At 37.1% G+C, this 20,073-nt stretch overlaps 1 protein-coding gene across 1 annotated transcript; it reads right to left on the bottom strand.

The window, feature by feature from the left end:
* Window positions 1–168: 168 nt before the first annotated feature.
* On the bottom strand, window positions 169–20,073 carry LOC125679762 (uncharacterized). Its single transcript, XM_056153321.1, has 5 exons — window positions 20,040–20,073; window positions 13,677–13,833; window positions 11,795–11,931; window positions 9,079–9,214; window positions 169–1,072 (listed from the first exon to the last, which is right to left on the bottom strand). The coding sequence occupies exons 1-5, from the start codon at window positions 20,071–20,073 to the stop codon at window positions 826–828; spliced, it is 711 nt and encodes a 236-aa protein (XP_056009296.1). The 3' UTR covers window positions 169–825.

Raw genomic sequence — 20,073 nt, 5'->3', positions numbered from 1 at the left:
AAACAAATGGACGCATATTTCAAAATGACCAAAAAAAAAAAAACAAAACAAAAAAAAAAAAAAAAAAAAAAAACCAACAAAAAAACCTTGCAGTTTTTTCTATTTCCATTACAATATATTTAAAAGCCTTTCAAGAGTACATTTTCTAGCAATAGGAATAGATTCAAAGAGTGATTTATGGTTAACTTGTAGTATCACTGCACCTAGATGCCATGGCAACGGGATATGGATTAAGGACAAATTTGAAATAGTATAAATATACATGTATATATAGTTGGCAATATTAACTAATTTCTGCTGTCCAAAATTTGATTTCAACTAATCACGTATAGAAACCGTTTGGGCCATATGAATGTAAACTACAGGGTTTTGATATATTGTATCAGATCTGAGGCGATTATGTGATGTTTATACTTCAATGGCGAAGCGGGGTGTGTGGTAGTTGCCGTAAGTTTGTTGCTATGGTAACACTTTTTATCACATTATCCCTATAGTTTGAATGCTCAAGAATGTGACATTGACATGGAATATTTGAAAAATAAAGTTCTATACCGTTACTTAACATCAGCCTGGAGTTTCGGAATGGATCAAAGATCCCAATATCCACACTTGCAACCATTGACGTGGTAGTTGGAACTGAGATGTGGTAAAATCCTATTCTAGATACCGAATCGGGAACTCGATCATACTGGGTACTAGATAATATTGACAGTGGGTCTTGATGCCACGTGGCACCTTCTTCAATAAGCAATGAATCTATATATATCACATGACATATATACATCGTCAACTGAACGAACGCCACATGTACAATAGAACTGTCTGTCATTTTATCATTTTTAAAACAGAGAGGAAACACAGAGCGGAAATTATCAAACTAGATGAATAGAAATGCACCGTAGATCCTTCATTTCCGCCGTATCGTCTCACCCACTCCCAGCCGATAGAATTGTCCATGCATATAGGTGGTTGGATGGAGTGCAGAAACTGATTGGTTACTTTCAAAAAATCATCTCCACAGTCAAACGCATTCAGAATTGCTTCAACACAACTGAATTCAACGGCAAGCCCTCTGTAATTCACAAAAACAGGACTTGTAGCTTTAGCAAGTGATGTAATGAAGAGTGTGTATGTAAACCTTAAAATACTATGTAGTGTATTGCCTGTGTCACTTAAATACTATGTAGTGTACTGTTCGTGTAGTGTACTGTCTGTGTCACTTGAAATACTGTGTAGTGTACTGTATGTGTAGTGTACTGTTTGTGTCACTTAAATACTGTGTAGTGTACTGTTTGTGTAGTGTACTGTCTGTGTCACTTAAATACTGTGTAGCGTACTGTTTGTGTAGTGTACTGTTTGTGTCACTTAAATACTGTGTAGTGTACTGTATGTGTAGTGTACTGTATGTGTAGTGTACTGTCTGTGTAGTGTACTGTCTGTGTAGTGTACTGTCTGTGTAGTGTACTGTCTGTATAGTGTACTGTCTGTGTAGTGTACTATCTGTGTAGTGTATTGTCTGTGTGTAGTGTACTGTCTGTGTAGTGTACTGTCTGTGTAGTGTACTGTCTGTGTAGTGTACTGTCTGTGTAGTGTATTGTCTGTGTAGTGTACTGTCTGGGTAGTGTACTGTCTGTGTAGTGTACTGTCTGTGTAGTGTATTGTCTGTGTAGTGTACTGTCTGTGTCACATTAAATACTGTGTAGTGTACTGTTTGTGTAGTGTATTGTCTGTGTAGTGTACTGTTTGTGTAGTGTATTGTCTGTGTAGTGTACTGTCTGTGTAGTGTACTGTCTGTGTAGTGTACTGTCTGTGTAATGTACTGTTTGTGTAGTGTACTGTCTGTGTAGTGTACTGTATGTGTAGTGTACTGTCGGTGTAGTGTATTGTCTGTGTATTGTACTCTCTGTGTAGTGTACTGTCTGTGTAGTGTACTGTCTGTGTAGTGTACTGTCTGTGTAGTGTATTGTCTGTGTAGTGTACTGTCTGTGTAGTGTACTGTCTGTGTAGTGTATTGTCTGTGTAGTGTACTGTCTGTGTAGTGTACTGTCTGTGTAGTGTATTGTCTGTGTAGTGTACTGTCTGTGTAGTGTATTGTCTGTGTAGTGTACTGTCTGTGTATTGTACTGTCTGTGTATTGTACTGTCTATGTAGTGTACTGTCTGTGTATTGTACTGTCTGTGTAGTGTACTGTCTGTGTCACATGAAATACTGTGTAGTGTACTGTCTGTGTAGTGTATTGTCTGTGTATTGTACTGTCTGTGTAGTGTACTGTCTGTGTAGTGTACTGTCTGTGTAGTGTACTGTCTGCGTCACATGAAATACTGTGTAGTGTATTGTTTGTGTAGTGTACTGTCTGTGTAGTGTACTGTCTATGTAGTGTACTGTCTGTGTAGTGTACTGTCTGTGTAGTGTACTGTCTGCGTCACATGAAATACTGTGTAGTGTATTGTTTGTGTAGTGTACTGTCTGTGTAGTGTACTGTCTGTGTAGTGTACTGTCTGTGTAGTGTACTGTCTGTGTAGTGTACTGTCTGTGTAGTGTATTGTCTGTGTCACATTAAATACTGTGTAGTGTACTGTTTGTGTAATGTACTGTCTGTGTAGTGTACTGTCTGTGTAGTGTACTGTATGTGTAGTGTACTGTCTGTGTAGTGTATTGTCTGTGTAGTGTACTGTCTGTGTAGTGTACTGTCTATGTAGTGTACTGTCTGTGTCACATGAAATACTGTGTAGTGTACTGTTTGTGTAATGTACTGTCTGTGTAGTGTACTGTCTGTGTAGTGTACTGTCTGTGTAGTGTACTGTCTGTGTAGTGTACTATATGTGTAGTGTACTGTCTGTGTAGTGTACTGTCTATGTAGTGTACTGTCTGTGTAGTGTACTGTCTGTGTAGTGTATTGTCTGTGTAGTGTACTGTCTGTGTAGTGTACTATATGTGTAGTGTACTGTCTGTGTAGTGTACTGTCTATGTAGTGTACTGTCTGTGTAGTGTACTGTATGTGTAGTGTATTGTCTGTGTAGTGTACTGTCTATGTAGTGTACTGTCTGTGTAGTGTACTGTCTGTGTAGTGTATTGTCTGTGTGTAGTGTACTGTCTGTGTAGTGTATTGTCTATGTAGTGTACTGTCTGTGTAGTGTACTGTCTGTGTAGTGTACTGTCTGTGTAGTGTACTGTCTGTGTAGTGTACTGTCTGTGTATTGTATTGTCTGTGTGTAGTGTACTGTCTGTGTAGTGTACTGTCTGTGTAGTGTACTGTTTGTGTAGTGTACTGTCTGTGTAGTGTACTGTCTGTGTAGTGTATTGTCTGTGTGTAGTGTACTGTCTGTGTAGTGTACTGTCTGTGTAGTGTATTGTGTGTGTAGTGTACTGTTTGTGTAGTGTATTGTCTGTGTAGTGTACTGTCTGTGTAGTGTACTGTCTGTGTAGTGTATTGTCTGTGTAGTGTAATGTCTGTGTCACATTAAATACTGTGTAGTGTACTGTTTGTGTAGTGTATTATCTGTGTATTGTACTGTCTGTGTAGTGTACTGTCTGTGTAGTGTACTGTCTGTGTAGTGTACTGTCTGTGTGTAGTGTACTGTCTGTGTAGTGTACTGTCTGTGTAGTGTATTGTCTATGTAGTGTACTGTATGTGTAGTGTACTGTACGTGTAGTGTACTGTCTGTGTAGTGTACTGTATGTGTAGTGTACTGTCTGTGTAATGTACTGTCTGTGTAGTGTATTGTCTGTGTAATGTACTGTCTGTGTAGTGTACTGTCTGTGTAGTGTATTGTCTGTGTGTAGTGTACTGTCTGTGTAGTGTACTGTCTGTGTAGTGTATTGTCTGTGTGTAGTGTACTGTCTGTGTAGTGTACTGTCTGTGTAGTGTACTGTCTGTGTAGTGTACTGTCTGTGTAGTGTATTGTCTGTGTAGTGTACTGTATGTGTAGTGTACTGTATGTGTAGTGTATTGTCTGTGTAGTGTACTGTCTATGTAGTTTACTGTCTGTGTAGTGTACTGTCTGTGTAGTGTACTGTCTGTGTAGTGTACTGTCTGTGTAGTGTACTGTCTGTGTAGTGTATTGTCTATGTAGTGTACTGTCTGTGTAGTGTACTGTCTGTGTAGTGTATTGTCTATGTAGTGTACTGTCTGTGTAGTGTACTGTCTGTGTGTAGTGTACTGTCTGTGTAGTGTACTGTCTGTGTAGTGTATTGTCTGTGTAGTGTACTGTCTGTGTAGTGTATTGTCTGTGTAGTGTACTGTATGTGTAGTGTATTGTCTATGTAGTGTACTGTCTGTGTAGTGTATTGTCTGTGTAGTGTACTGTCTGTGTAGTGTATTGTCTGTGTAGTGTACTGTATGTGTAGTGTATTGTCTATGTAGTGTACTGTCTGTGTAGTGTACTGTCTGTGTGTAGTGTACTGTCTGTGTAGTGTACTGTCTGTGTAGTGTACTGTCTGTGTGTAGTGTACTGTCTGTGTAGTGTACTGTCTGTGTGTAGTGTACTGTCTGGGTAGTGTACTGTCTGTGTAGTGTACTGTCTGTGTAGTGTATTGTCTGTGTAGTGTACTGTCTGTGTAGTGTACTGTCTGTGTAGTGTACTGTCTGTGTAGTGTATTGTCTGTGTAGTGTACTGTCTGTGTAGTGTACTGTCTGTGTAGTGTATTGTCTGTGTAGTGTACTGTCTGTGTAGTGTACTGTCTGTGTAGTGTATTGTCTGTGTAGTGTACTGTCTGTGTAGTGTATTGTCTGTGTAGTGTACTGTCTGTGTATTGTACTGTCTGTGTATTGTACTGTCTATGTAGTGTACTGTCTGTGTATTGTACTGTCTGTGTAGTGTACTGTCTGTGTCACATGAAATACTGTGTAGTGTACTGTCTGTGTAGTGTATTGTCTGTGTATTGTACTGTCTGTGTAGTGTACTGTCTGTGTAGTGTACTGTCTGTGTAGTGTACTGTTTGTGTAGTGTATTGTCTGTGTAGTGTACTGTCTGTGTAGTGTACTGTCTGTGTAGTGTATTGTCTGTGTAGTGTACTGTTTGTGTAGTGTATTGTCTGTGTAGTGTACTGTCTGTGTAGTGTACTGTCTGTGTAGTGTACTGTCTGTGTAGTGTACTGTCTGTGTAGTGTACTGTCTGTGTAGTGTATTGTCTGTGTAGTGTCCTGTTTGTGTAGTATATTGTCTGTGTAGTGTACTGTCTGTGTAGTGTACTGTCTATGTAGTGTACTGTCTGTGTAGTGTACTGTCTGTGTAGTGTACTGTCTGCGTCACATGAAATACTGTGTAGTGTATTGTTTGTGTAGTGTACTGTCTGTGTAGTGTACTGTCTGTGTAGTGTACTGTCTGTGTAGTGTACTGTCTGTGTAGTGTACTGTCTGTGTAGTGTACTGTCTGTGTAGTGTATTGTCTGTGTCACATTAAATACTGTGTAGTGTACTGTTTGTGTAATGTACTGTCTGTGTAGTGTACTGTCTGTGTAGTGTACTGTCTGTGTAGTGTATTGTCTGTGTAGTGTACTGTCTGTGTAGTGTACTGTCTATGTAGTGTACTGTCTGTGTCACATGAAATACTGTGTAGTGTACTGTTTGTGTAATGTACTGTCTGTGTAGTGTACTGTCTGTGTAGTGTACTGTCTGTGTAGTGTACTGTCTGTGTAGTGTACTATATGTGTAGTGTACTGTCTGTGTAGTGTACTGTCTATGTAGTGTACTGTCTGTGTAGTGTACTGTCTGTGTAGTGTATTGTCTGTGTAGTGTACTGTCTGTGTAGTGTACTATATGTGTAGTGTACTGTCTGTGTAGTGTACTGTCTATGTAGTGTACTGTCTGTGTAGTGTACTGTATGTGTAGTGTATTGTCTGTGTAGTGTACTGTCTATGTAGTGTACTGTCTGTGTAGTGTACTGTCTGTGTAGTGTATTGTCTGTGTGTAGTGTACTGTCTGTGTAGTGTATTGTCTATGTAGTGTACTGTCTGTGTAGTGTACTGTCTGTGTAGTGTACTGTCTGTGTAGTTTACTGTCTGTGTAGTGTACTGTCTGTGTATTGTATTGTCTGTGTGTAGTGTACTGTCTGTGTAGTGTACTGTCTGTGTAGTGTACTGTTTGTGTAGTGTACTGTCTGTGTAGTGTACTGTCTGTGTAGTGTATTGTCTGTGTGTAGTGTACTGTCTGTGTAGTGTACTGTCTGTGTAGTGTATTGTGTGTGTAGTGTACTGTTTGTGTAGTGTATTGTCTGTGTAGTGTACTGTCTGTGTAGTGTACTGTCTGTGTAGTGTATTGTCTGTGTAGTGTAATGTCTGTGTCACATTAAATACTGTGTAGTGTACTGTTTGTGTAGTGTATTATCTGTGTATTGTACTGTCTGTGTAGTGTACTGTCTGTGTAGTGTACTGTCTGTGTAGTGTACTGTCTGTGTGTAGTGTACTGTCTGTGTAGTGTACTGTCTGTGTAGTGTATTGTCTATGTAGTGTACTGTATGTGTAGTGTACTGTATGTGTAGTGTACTGTCTGTGTAGTGTACTGTATGTGTAGTGTACTGTCTGTGTAATGTACTGTCTGTGTAGTGTATTGTCTGTGTAATGTACTGTCTGTGTAGTGTACTGTCTGTGTAGTGTATTGTCTGTGTGTAGTGTACTGTCTGTGTAGTGTACTGTCTGTGTAGTGTATTGTCTGTGTGTAGTGTACTGTCTGTGTAGTGTACTGTCTGTGTAGTGTACTGTCTGTGTAGTGTACTGTCTGTGTAGTGTATTGTCTGTGTAGTGTACTGTATGTGTAGTGTACTGTATGTGTAGTGTATTGTCTGTGTAGTGTACTGTCTATGTAGTGTACTGTCTGTGTAGTGTACAATCTGTGTAGTGTACTGTCTGTGTAGTGTACTGTCTGTGTAGTGTACTGTCTATGTAGTGTACTGTCTGTGTAGTGTACTGTCTGTGTGTAGTGTACTGTCTGTGTAGTGTACTGTCTGTGTAGTGTATTGTCTGTGTAGTGTACTGTCTGTGTAGTGTATTGTCTGTGTAGTGTACTGTATGTGTAGTGTATTGTCTATGTAGTGTACTGTCTGTGTAGTGTATTGTCTGTGTAGTGTACTGTCTGTGTAGTGTATTGTCTGTGTAGTGTACTGTATGTGTAGTGTATTGTCTATGTAGTGTACTGTCTGTGTAGTGTACTGTCTGTGTAGTGTACTGTCTGTGTAGTGTACTGTCTGTGTGTAGTGTACTGTCTGTGTAGTGTACTGTCTGTGTGTAGTGTACTGTCTGTGTAGTGTATTGTCTGTGTAGTGTACTGTCTATGTAGTGTACTGTCTGTGTGTAGTGTACTGTCTGTGTAGTGTACTGTCTGTGTAGTGTACTGTTTGTGTAGTGTACTGTCTGTGTAGTGTACTGTATGTGTAGTGTATTGTCTGTGTAGTGTACTGTTTGTGTATTGTACTGTCTGTGTGTAGTGTACTGTCTGTGTAGTGTACTGTCTGTGTAGTGTACTGTCTGTGTAGTGTACTGTCTGTGTAGTGTACTGTCTGTGTAGTGTACTGTATGTGTAGTGTATTGTCTATGTAGTGTACTGTCTGTGTAGTGTACTGTCTGTGTGTAGTGTACTGTCTGTGTAGTGTACTGTCTGTGTAGTGTATTGTCTGTGTAGTGTACTGTCTGTGTAGTGTATTGTCTGTGTGTAGTGTACTGTCTGTGTAGTGTACTGCCTGTGTAGTGTACTGCCTGTGTAGTGTACTGTCTGTGTAGTGTACTGTCTGTGTGTAGTGTACTGTCTGTGTAGTGTACTGTTTGTGTAGTGTACTGTCTGTGTAGTGTACTGTTTGTGTAGTGTACTGTCTGTGTAGTGTACTGTTTGTGTAGGGTACTGTCTGTGTGTAGTGTACTGTCTGTGTAGTGTACTGTCTGTGTGTAGTGTACTGTCTGTGTAGTGTATTGTCTGTGTAATGTACTGTCTGTGTAATGTACTGTCTGTGTGTAGTGTATTGTCTGTGTAGTGTACTGTCTGTGTAGTGTACTGTCTGTGTAGTGTAGTCTGTGTAGTGTACTGTCTGTGTAGTGTACTGTCTGTGTAGTGTAGTCTGTGTAGTGTATTGTCTGTGTAGTGTACTGTCTGTGTAGTGTACTGTCTGTGTAGTATACTGTCTGTGTAGTGTACTGTCTGTGTAGTGTACTGTCTGTGTAGTGTACTGTCTGTGTAGTGTATTGTCTCTGTGTAGTGTACTGTCTGTGTAGTGTACTGTCTGTGTAGTGTACTGTCTGTGTAGTGTATTGTCTGTGTAGTGTACTGTCTGTGTCACTTGAAATACTATCCAGGATACTGTACCAGAGTGGCATGGACACGATTTGAGTTGAAAATGTTCAAATTTTATTTTCCCATTTTTAATGTTTACAGACCACACAATTCCTTTGTTATGTAAACAAGTTTCGAGGTATGGTTTTGTTTGCATGGGTTAAATATACTAGCATGATTTTGTTTTAATAATATTTTCTATCAAGTAATCTAGTTGTAAACAAACACATGGCACGAGTGATTCGTTAAAATCACAATATGTGCTATTGTCAATTCCATATGTTGAAAAATCTAATTTTGTACTTCTTTTATATCTTGTTTGAAAGAATGATTGCTAATTACTTAATATCATTTTTAAAGAAAAGTTTTGTACATCGATCAATTGATATTAGATATGCAGATTTTAACCTTTTAAACGATGTTCACATGCAGAGGAATTTTCGTTTGTTTTTTTTACCATCATTCCGATGTTTTCTCAATCCATTCTCGTTGTGTATGTTACTTCGCAATAACGGTGACCAAAAGTTGTACAATGTATTGATATTTCACTACCTAGGTGCAAGGGGCGCCTCAAAATTGTTGTTTGAGGGCTTCATCTGTCAACAATCACCACTTTTTATCGATGAAAATAATATTCTTAAAAATTCATAAACTTCCAAACCATTCTATTGTAAAAATCGTCTGTTGTCTGCCCATTTTTTTTTTTTTTTTAGCTAACCGGGACGAATGTCCGCAGAGCTACTATCATGATCCCCGTGTCGGCGGCGGCATTTCACCCTGACTATATCTTTTGAACCAAGGGGAATATGAAGCTTAACTCACCTACAAAAACCAGTCCAGTTTCCTTTAGCCTGGGCTTCGGCGGCCCTTCCAAAATGATTTAACCCGTAGCAATTTTGCATGTAAAGGTGAAACTTGTCACTTTTCTTTTCGGCACATTCCAATCCCGTCTCGTAAACTGCGAAGAGAATGCATGTTTGTATAGAAAATTTTAAGAGAATTTTATGAGACAATTTTGTACAATACATTTTAAAGTGCAAAGGTGCTTTTTGTCCTTTTTTTTAAAAAGTCATTTTTTTTATTTTATTTTTATAAGAACGGCTATCCTGGGGTCAATACAATGCTCCACATACGATTACTAATTGAAAATGAGAAGGATATTTCTTTTCCCTGAAAGTGTCCATTGAAAAACATGCAGTTCATATATAAATACATATATTGCTACATCTTGAATAGCTGTATTTTACATATGACGCAGTGCGTCAATCCGTCTGCGCACTTTGTCAGGTAAAGCCCAAGATCATGCAACTTAGTGTACATGATTAGAGGAAGAATTAAGCCTATTGTTTTTCAAGGTCAATATTAAACACGCATTGTTAATTTTGTATGTAGAACAAACTAGGACAATAGAACAAGATAGAAACAATGCTGATATCATAATGCTAGGATATCCGACATACATATCTAACCATCACAGAGGGATGGGAGTATTATGATACTGTGTAGTGTTCTTCATCCATCAGCACCATATCAACTGTTGATAGCTTAAGAGTGCTAAAATGGCTAAAATAATCAAACCTGGTACAAACGTTTCCCATGGTAAGAGGAGGACGCCAATCATTTTCAAGGTCAACAGCCAAGGTCATTCTTGGGTTATCGTGAAGGAAGACTTTAATCAATAATAGGACGAGGATCATGAGACTTGCTGTGTACGTTCTAATAACAAATTTGCTTTTCAAATTATACTTTATTTTCAGCTACGAATGCACATATTCATTTGATGGTATATGGGTACATTATGATAATAGTTAGGTCAAGTTCTTAGATAATTTTTGACAGAGTTGTACCCCATGGACATAGAACATGTCATACAATTCCTTATTTCCGCCATTCGTTCTTTCATTACTATTGTATTACTGCAGTGTGAGCGTTGGTCTTGTTTTATTTCAGACTAATACTAAAACTAGGTTTTATATCAACGGAACATGTCGTTTGTTTTTAAGCTGACCAAATCAGATAATACATTTTAAAAGTCAAATAGATTGAGTATTTCCGTTAATTTCATAGTTAATGAGAGTGGTAAACTTCCCGCTCAGTATCGTCCGACATCTTGTTAGCACACGAGTAAGTTGCTCCCATAACACTACTCGGGCAACACGAGTATCATCTATCTTCCAGCAACGTGACCTCACATCTCTCAACACCGGCCCTATTCTAGTGGAAATTTACAAAATGTAATACTTGTGACCTATTGCGCTGATGTGATAGGTCCAAAGCTTTTTATATGCCCCCGTCTTTTGACGGGTCGTATTATAGTATAGACTTTCTCGCCCGTCTGTACGTCTGTTAGTATTTTTTGTTGTTATCCGGAGCATATCTTTCACACTGTGAAGTTTAGTACTATCAAACTTGGTCAATTGATGCATCTATCGTGAACCAAAACTATGTCACAGTGGTGAACTGCGGATGAAGACGTATTGTTTCGCCGTCTACCTTCTGGTCAATTAAAAGTTATCACTTCTCAATGATTTTTTTTATGTCAATATAGATTTTTATATGAATTTTCATAAGAGTTGATTATTTGACAACACAAAGAGAGATAACTGTATGCTTTGGGTTAAAATCGCGTATTTCACTATAGGAATCTATGGAAAACGAAAAATATTTTTAAAACATCTACCCCCTGGTATTAAAGTTAATAATCAATTTCTAATGGATTCTATCTTTTAAGAAATATCATTAACAAAATTGCAAAGCCTTTTGAATATATACGAGTTGAAAATGTAGGCAGGAATCCAGAGTTAGCGTGTCTAGTTCTTTAAAGGCTAAACATTAACGAATCGTGCCGATTTCATATTTTGAGCACTGCGAGGCCAACTTTTATCAAATCTCTATCTCTCTCTCTCTCTCTCTCTCTCTCTCTCTCTCTCTCTCTCTCTCTCTCTCTCTCTCTCTCTCTCTCTCTTACGAGTCCCTTAACGCTGGAATGTTAATCCCTATTCTAAACTCGTGATTTTCTGATTGGTAATATTGTCAACTTCGTTAACATATCTTCATTGCAGACTTGAGAAATCAACTCGATGATGTAATGTTTAATACAATTCTTGGATCCTAGGAATATAACATCATTGCTGTAAATTAATTCTCATGTAATACATGTGCATGTCTATTCATTTAAGTGGACACTTCAATCTTATCTATTCATTTACGTTCGTAATTTGAATCGCATCTATTCATAAATGAGCCTCGCTTGGAGAAAAAAACCCAAATGTCTGTCTGTCAGTCTGTCTACTCTGGAGCAATCATCCTTAAAGGTGATGTTTTTCACCCTCTTATATTGAGATTTCCAAGTGCCATTCCTTCTTTATACAATCTATTTCCTAAAGATTATGTAATAAGAATACGTCAAGTGTGTCCTGTCTTGCCTTTCCGTGGTGTTGGTGGTTTAGGGCATTAGATCATGAAATACTTTTTGTGCAGTGTGTAAATGAGTATATAACGTTCAAATGTAAAGTTTTGTACAATACAGATATCTTACTTTCTTTGTTTTCGCAAATCCCAGTCATCATGGATTTCAGGGAGCGTTGACTAATCATCAGAGGATTTATGGGGCGGTAATTCGGACACATCAAGACTACGCTCTCGTAACACACAAAGAACTGATCCAGATTAATCCTGAAATATATTACTTCAGTTTTAATAAATCAATCAGTTTTGACATCTCAATGTTGATATGATATGCGAATTCGTAACTATAAGATGAATGTATTTGTACATGTGATTAGCATTAATTGTAATTTAATGTGATAATATCTTTGTTTTGAAGTCACGGATGCGAAGACTCTCATTTCTCTTTTTCAGGTCATATTGATTTATGTATAAGATATGTTTGTTTGACAATTATTATAGTGATATTTACATTCCGGCATTATTGTCCTTTGGAAACTTAAATGTAGGAAAATAACATGTGCTTAACATCCAAATGCCACCCTCACGTTCGACATGCATTATGTAACATGCAAATCCAACCAAGTACATTCAAGAAAGCAACAACGGCTAATGAATGACCATTACATCCTTTCAATGACCGTTACAGTTTGCTATCAATGGATATTACATCTTACTATTCAATGATCGTCACATTTTTTATTCAATAACCATCGTATCTTGAAATTCAAAGACCGTTACATTTTGCTATTCCATGGATGTTACGTCTTTTTAAACTATCCTATTTTGATGGATATCCATTAACTAATGACCTATATTTTTTCTTATGATTGAGGCATCAGCTGATATATTGGACAGAAAACGTAGGAATCCACACATGTTCGCGCATTGATGCAGTTTTCCGCCCAAAATATCGGTTAATATTCCAATCAACTGAAAAAAATGTCACCTATTATTCCTTTCATTGAACCATAAATAATACGAACACCTATTGCGATATGACCTCACAAATTGTAACGCAACATATCGAACAATAACGTGACGCCATGATACATTTTTCAGCTGATTCGGCAATCGTAACAACTCGGCCATTTCCGTAACCGACAAATGATTTGCTGATTCGGCTATATACAAAGTTTTTTCAACCAATCAAAATCGCTATATAATCTTCAATATAGAAAAATTCTAAAAGTCTAAAATTCTAAAATTGATTAATTGTATACCTGTACTGTTTAATGTCCTTATCGAAAACATTTCACTCATATGGAGACGTCACCATTGCCGGTGAAGGGCTGTAAAATGTAGGCCTATGCTCGGCACTAATGGCCATTGAGCAGGGAGGGATCTTTATCGTGCCACACCTGTTGTGACATGGGACCTCGGTTTTCGTGGTCTCATCCGAAGGACCGCCCCTACGACAAGCAAGGGGTACTGAGGACCTATTCTAACCCGGATCCCCACGGGACAAGATTCTAAAATTATTATTGTAGCAAATATTCTAAAATTATTATTGCAGCAAAGATTCTAAAATTATTAGTGTAGCAAAGATTCTGAAAAAAATTTATTATAGCAAAGCATCTATAAGATTTCGATCGAATCAAGAGTCCAACAAAATCCCTAGATATGTTAATTAGAATAAATGAATCGCCAAACAACTCTAGGTACAGTAATTTTATAGTGAGATAACGGGACAATAAAAAAAACCCCGCATATACCAAAAATAGTGATAATCTTTGACGACATTGTCATGGATCTTGCAGACACCTGAGTTCAACCCAACAAGAAACAAAGAAAAACGTGTTAAGAATGTTAAACGTCGTTTACTTTGGCTTTTTGAAGGTGTAGCATGTTAGAAATTGTTTATAAACGACAAAAGGACGGAAAGTTAATTAACTTATAGAATTAACAACAATGGAGTGAGGTAGGAGAGGGGATATAGTGGAGCCATTCGATGAATTTTACGAGTGTCTTACCCACAGGTTTTGATGTAGTCATTTGCGATGGACATTATGCTTTGAATGTTTTCTTGTGGCAGTTTGATTCCAATGGTTGCATAGCACCGCTGTATTCCGCTGGTGAGCATATCACAACCAGTATTCTCGTTCTGTGCGAACCCAGTTCCCCATAAATCTGAAAATGAGAAACATTCATGTAGTGTCTCATTGCAGCATAATCAAATTGGGATTTTGAAAATGCCTAGGAAGAGTAAGCATCCCCTGTCTACTGGTTACACCCGCCGTGAGCCCTATATTCTGATCAGGTAAACGGAGTTATTTGTAGTCAAAATCAGTGTGTCAAGAACGGCCTAACAATCGGTATGAAACACGTCAGACAGCATTTCACCCAATGATAGGTTGTATTGACGAACTAGATCGTTATAACGACAATAGAATTTGCGAAATGCTGACTTCAATCGAGACTGTTGAAACCTTTGTACCATCAACTTGTTTGTCAGTAGCATGCCTCGATTTAAAAACTGACCATAAGCAGAACAAGCTCTAGCGTATCGTATCAGCTGAGAGATATAAACACCATATGCAGGTGATAATGGAACATTGCTATATAAATGTGGGAAGTTGACGATGGAGAAGCTGAAATCATCCCGTTTGTCATACAGATACAGTTGAGTTGTCAGTTTGCCATTAATGTCTACTTTTAATAAAATATCTAAGTATGAAGCAGAAGTGGATGACTCTATGGTGTCTTATTTCTAGCTCACAGGGATATATCGAATCGACATATGAATGGAAGTTATTATTGTTAATAGACAAAACGTCGTCGATATATCTAAATGTCGAATTGAAGGCTACAGCAAGAGATTTTTTCTTCTCATGTAGAAGTTTTTGAATAAATTTTGCTTCATATGAATATAGAAACAGGTCAGCTAACAAAGGAGCACAATTCGTGCCCATGGGAATTCCAACAGACTGTTGGAAGACCTGATCACCAAAGACCACGAAGATATTGTCAATGAGGAACTCTAGCATATTTTTTATTTATTGTATTGCTTATAGGAATAATGAGATTAATCACTGTTCCTTATCTTCATCTTTCATGTTGATGATGTCACAACTCTGTTACTGAGGCTTTGTTTACTTTCATGTTCTTTGATTTGTCATTCACACACTTATGAAAAATAAAGGTAACAAACAGTGGTCAATCTCATAAATACCACAAAGAATACAAAATAGAGAGTTGGGCAAACACAGATCCCTAGACACACCAGAGGTGAAATCGGGTGTATAGGAAGAATGAGTATCCCCTATTGACTGGTCACACCAGCCATGAGCCCTATATCTTAATCAGGTAAACGGAGTAATCCGTACTCAAAATCAGTATATGCCAAAAACGTTCTAGCAATTGGTATAGAGATACTCGGACAGCATTCGAGCTAACAACAAGTTGTATTGGTAAATAAGATCATTATAACGATCATAGAATTTGCAAAATACTGACTTCAAACGAGACTGCTTAAACCTCTTTAACATCAACTTATTTGTCAGTAGCCTGTCTTGATTAAAAAAAATTATCATACGGAGAACATACCCTCGCGTATCGAATCAATTGAGAGATATAGACACCATATGCAGGTGATAATGGAATATTGCTACACAAATATGGGAAGATGACGATCGAGAAGCTGAAGTCATCCTGTTTGTCATAAAGTTGAGTTGTTCGTTTGCCATTAACGTCCATGTTCAATAAAATATCCAAATATGAAGCAGGTATAGAAGACTGTGGAACTTTATTTTAAGTTCATTGAGCTATATATGAATGAAACTGATAAATAAAACGTAATGTAGAGCTGAAGGCCACGACAAGAATTTCTCTTCTCACGTAGAAGCTTGTGAATACATTCCGCCCCATAGGGATATTAAAAAAAACAGGTCGGTTAATATAGGTGCACAATTCGTGTCCATGGTACTTCTAACAAACTGTTGGATAACTTGATCACCAAAGACCATGTATATATTGTCAATGAGGAATTCCAGAATCTTTTTAATATCAACATAAGAGAATTTGTGCATAGAAGTGGTGTTTAACAAAGTAATTTTTAAAGGCTTTACAATTTATCGTTTCATGAAGTTAGAACATGTTTTAGATTTTATGACAGATAAATTATAAAACCATATTTTCTTCAATATACATGCGTACCTGAAATGGTTCACCAACAGCATTATGAGACGAGAAATTCTACGAGTTTGTTCTTAGATATCACATACTCTATACTCTTTAAATGGTTTCTGCCGATCATCTGAACACCAAAGCAAATAATTATAGCCAATTATATTTTCTCAAATACTAGTATTCATAAAATGATCTCTCAAACATTTGTACCAACATACGGCGTGTTGTCCAATTGACAAGAACTAATGTATAGTAATTAGCTAATTGGTATACATTGATATTGGAATACGAAATTTTCGAGTCGCCCATTAGTTTCTTCTCTTTATCAAAAACGGCGAATCCCAACAGACGTTTGTCTATACACGCTTTTTAAATATATAATCACATACAAATGTACATGTATTGCCTAATATAAAGAAAAGGAATAAGCTGTTTTGTAGCCACCCTATTGGAGGTAAAAATATCTCGTATTCCTCTCCCATCAGGGATTAGAAGAGGAAGAGGACTAGAAGAGGAAGAGGCCTAGAAGAGGACTAGAGGAGGACTAGAAGAGGACTAGAAGAGGAAGAGGACTAGAAGAGGACTAGAGGAGGACTAGAAGAGGACTAGAAGAGGAAGAGGACTAGAAGAGGACTAGAAGAGGAAGAGGACTAGAAGAGGACTAGAAGAGGACTAGAGGAGGACTAGAAGAGGACTAGAAGAGGAAGAGGACTAGAAGAGGACTAGAAGAGGACTAGAAGAGGAAGAGGACTAGAAGAGGAAGAGACCTAGAAGAGGACTAGAGGAGGACTAGAAGAGGACTAGAAGAGGAAGAGGACTAGAAGAGGAAGAGGACTAGAAGAGGACTAGAAGAGGAAGAGGACTAGAAGAGGAAGAGGACTAGAAAAGGACTAGAAGAGGAAGAGGCCTAGAAGAGGAAGAGGACTAGAGGAGGACTAGAAGAGGAACTGTAATAATGTTTCCGTTGTTTGTGACGTCTCCGAACAAATTTCCAGGGTCTGCAATCTTCATACACTCCATGATCTATCTTTTCAAGGTATTTCGCCAAACTGAAGTTTGCCAAGGGTATTTCCATGCATAATAAAAGAAGTGCCCGCGGCAGATAGAATGCCTTGGGTAGTTTCAGTCAGTTCTAGATGACGTACATGTAGTGTGTCAGGTACCCCTTGTATATCATCCCCTGACTGACAACGTCAAACACATCCCCCTCTATCCCGGGCAATTGTTCGGACAGGTGTTGCGATACGATTTGTAGTCAATCTATTATGTATACAGTCTGTCGGTTGTGTCTCAGGATGTGTGAATATCATTGTGATACACTACATGTATATTATTTTGTTGCTGTTGGAAAAATAAAGCGGTTCGCTCCGGAGTTTTGTAGTATCGTCAATTTTTTGGAAGATTATTTTGATTTCTACATTGAAAGGGAATTATAAAAAGAAAAAGCAGATGTCATAGAGCTTGCTATTGAGCTACAGTGCGTTAAATTCGACCTTTTAGTACTTAGATTTCACTTATGATTAATTCGCATAGCCTTCAACACAAGATTAGCATCACTCGTGTCAATATATGTCAAACATTAAATAATCCTAGTAGATTGGAAAATGAATAATGGCATTTTTGCACTTAAAATATGAAAAAAATAAATCATTACATAGAATTTGATAGGCTAAAAGAACATACTAGGAGTATTGTCATTTTTTTTTTTAAATTGTGTTTTAAAAAATATTTATTTTAAATACAACCTTTGATATGTTTATTTTGTTTTACAGTCCTGTAGGGAGAACAATAACCACCACATTTATCAGCACTTCTCAGTACAGACAGTATTCTCATCAGCATTAAACAGAACATGAAAGGCGAAGATAACGAACAGTGATCAATCTCATAACGCCTATAAGCAATACAAAATAGAGTTGGGCAAACACGGACCCCTGGACACACCAGAGGTGGGATCAGGTGCTCAGGACATATCAGAATTCATAGTACAAGGACAGTAAATATCAGCATTTCTCAGTACTAACAGAAATTATCAGTACCAACCGTAAAAATAACAGTAATTATCAGGACTTATGAGGATCAACAGCACAACAATATAGTTATCAGCATATCTCACTATCAACCGTAAAAATAACAGTAATTATCAGAACTTATCAGGATCAACAGCACAACAATATAGTTATCAGCATATCTCACTATCAACCGTAAAAATAACAGTAATTATCAGAACTTATCAGGATCAACATCACAACAATATAGTTATCAGTATTTCTCAGTATCAACCGTAAAAATAACAGTAATTATACAGCACAATGATAATATATAATTACCAGCATTTATCAACAGAAATGATTTTCAGTACTTTTTCCGTCTAGTACAGATGTACGTAGTGGTGATATGTGATATTATATTGCAAGATCGATATCTGTCTTCTAGATGTAAAGATGGACGAGTTTAAAAGTTCATGTATTTATGATCCTTATTAATATAGATTCCTTAGAAACACTGCATCGTAATATATCAGGGATGTAAACATTTGAAATCTCCTGCAGATTTTCCCCACCTATATGAAGTGTTAAGAACATTTTTATTATATTCTTAGTGGTATTCTTTTTTTCCTATGGTATGAAGTTATCATTAAGTGTTTTGTTTTGCGTTCCAGAAAATTTCTAAAATGCATCCATGATTGAAAAATATTCCTATGAAATTATTAAAGTACTTTCATTTTTTTTTTTAGAATCCCATGGTTAAAAACATCACTTCAAGAACTTCTGATCTTCAACCTTTTCTTTCAATAGTATTGATGCTTCATTACACAGATATGTGGTGTTATACCTCCCAGAAAATATTTTTTGCTTTTCCATGATTCATTGTTCCCCTGCCGGTGGAGCCGAAGGGGATTACTTGTTTCCACACTGTCTGTCCGTCCGTCTGTTCTTCTGCCCGTCTGCCATAACTTACATGTAGTTTTTTTCTTTCCAAATCATACTTTGAGTTAGGAAGGTGAAAATCGGTATGTTGTTTACCACTGTTCGTTTACAGATGAAGTTGAAGTTTCGTCTTTATATTCGATAATCTTGATATCTATATGCGAAAACTTTGATTTATAAATATGCGGTAAATTGATTTATATTCATCAAATCTTGATTTTTATTCGATAATCTTGTTATTTATATTCGATAAATTTTGATTTATATTCGATAATCTTGTTATTCATATTCGATAATCTTGTTTATATTCGATAAATTTTCATTACCGGTATATTCATAAATAACAAAATTATTAAATAGAAATAATAAAATTGTGGAATATAAATAACAAGATTGTCGAATACAAATCAAGATTTATCGATTATGAATAAAAAAAATCATTGAATATAAATTTCAAAATTTATTGAATATAAATAACAAATCAAGATTTATAGCATATAAATCAAGAGTTTTGCATATGAATATCAAGATTATCGAATATAAATCAAAATTTCCGTATATAAATCAAGATGCACATGCTTTTATATTTTGAAGCAGAGGAATGTCTCTGGTTGAAGGATTAAATAAAAATTATGAAATGTGTTGTAAAATTCCTGATAATTTGATAAAACAGTTGAATCAAAAGTCATAACATGCAATTGTGTACTATTGTGTTTCAGGAAGCTTAACTACATGCAGGTATGCAAGGGAGAATAATTCTTCATATTTCCCTCAAACATCGTAGTATCTCTTTATATTCCATCCGTTCGGCAGCCTCGGGCATTTACTTACGTCTTCGTCCTTTCCCGTTAGAGAACTCTCATACTTAGTGAGGTACATACCGTCTACACGCGCTGGACCACTTTTGAATGAATTGATCTTGTAATGTTTCTTTAACAACAGAAACTTTTCATTTAACATTTGTATTGTGACCTTGTTCTTGCCATATATTTGATTCATCACATTCTGTATACAATCCAACCATGGATTAATTAAAATGCAATCACAGTGCAATTTATTAGATATTTGCACAATGCATACATGTATACGTATACTTTTATTTTATGCAAGTAAACATCAGAGGAACGAAGTGGTTACTGTACCACGTTATTTCATTTTTCATACGTTCTAATACGTTCATGGTGCTGTCGTGAGGGATAGCGCAGCTTCATGTACACGTACGTTCTAATACGTTCACGGTGCTGACGTGAGGGATAGCGCAGCTACATGTACACGTACGTTCTAATACGTTCACGGTGCTGTCGTGAGGCAT

The sequence above is a fragment of the Ostrea edulis genome, chromosome 2, assembly GCF_947568905.1.
Source record: "Ostrea edulis chromosome 2, xbOstEdul1.1, whole genome shotgun sequence".
NCBI lineage: Eukaryota > Metazoa > Mollusca > Bivalvia > Ostreida > Ostreidae > Ostrea > Ostrea edulis.
The sequence above is the reverse complement of the archived record's forward strand: the minus strand, read 5'-3'. Positions and strand labels throughout refer to the sequence as shown.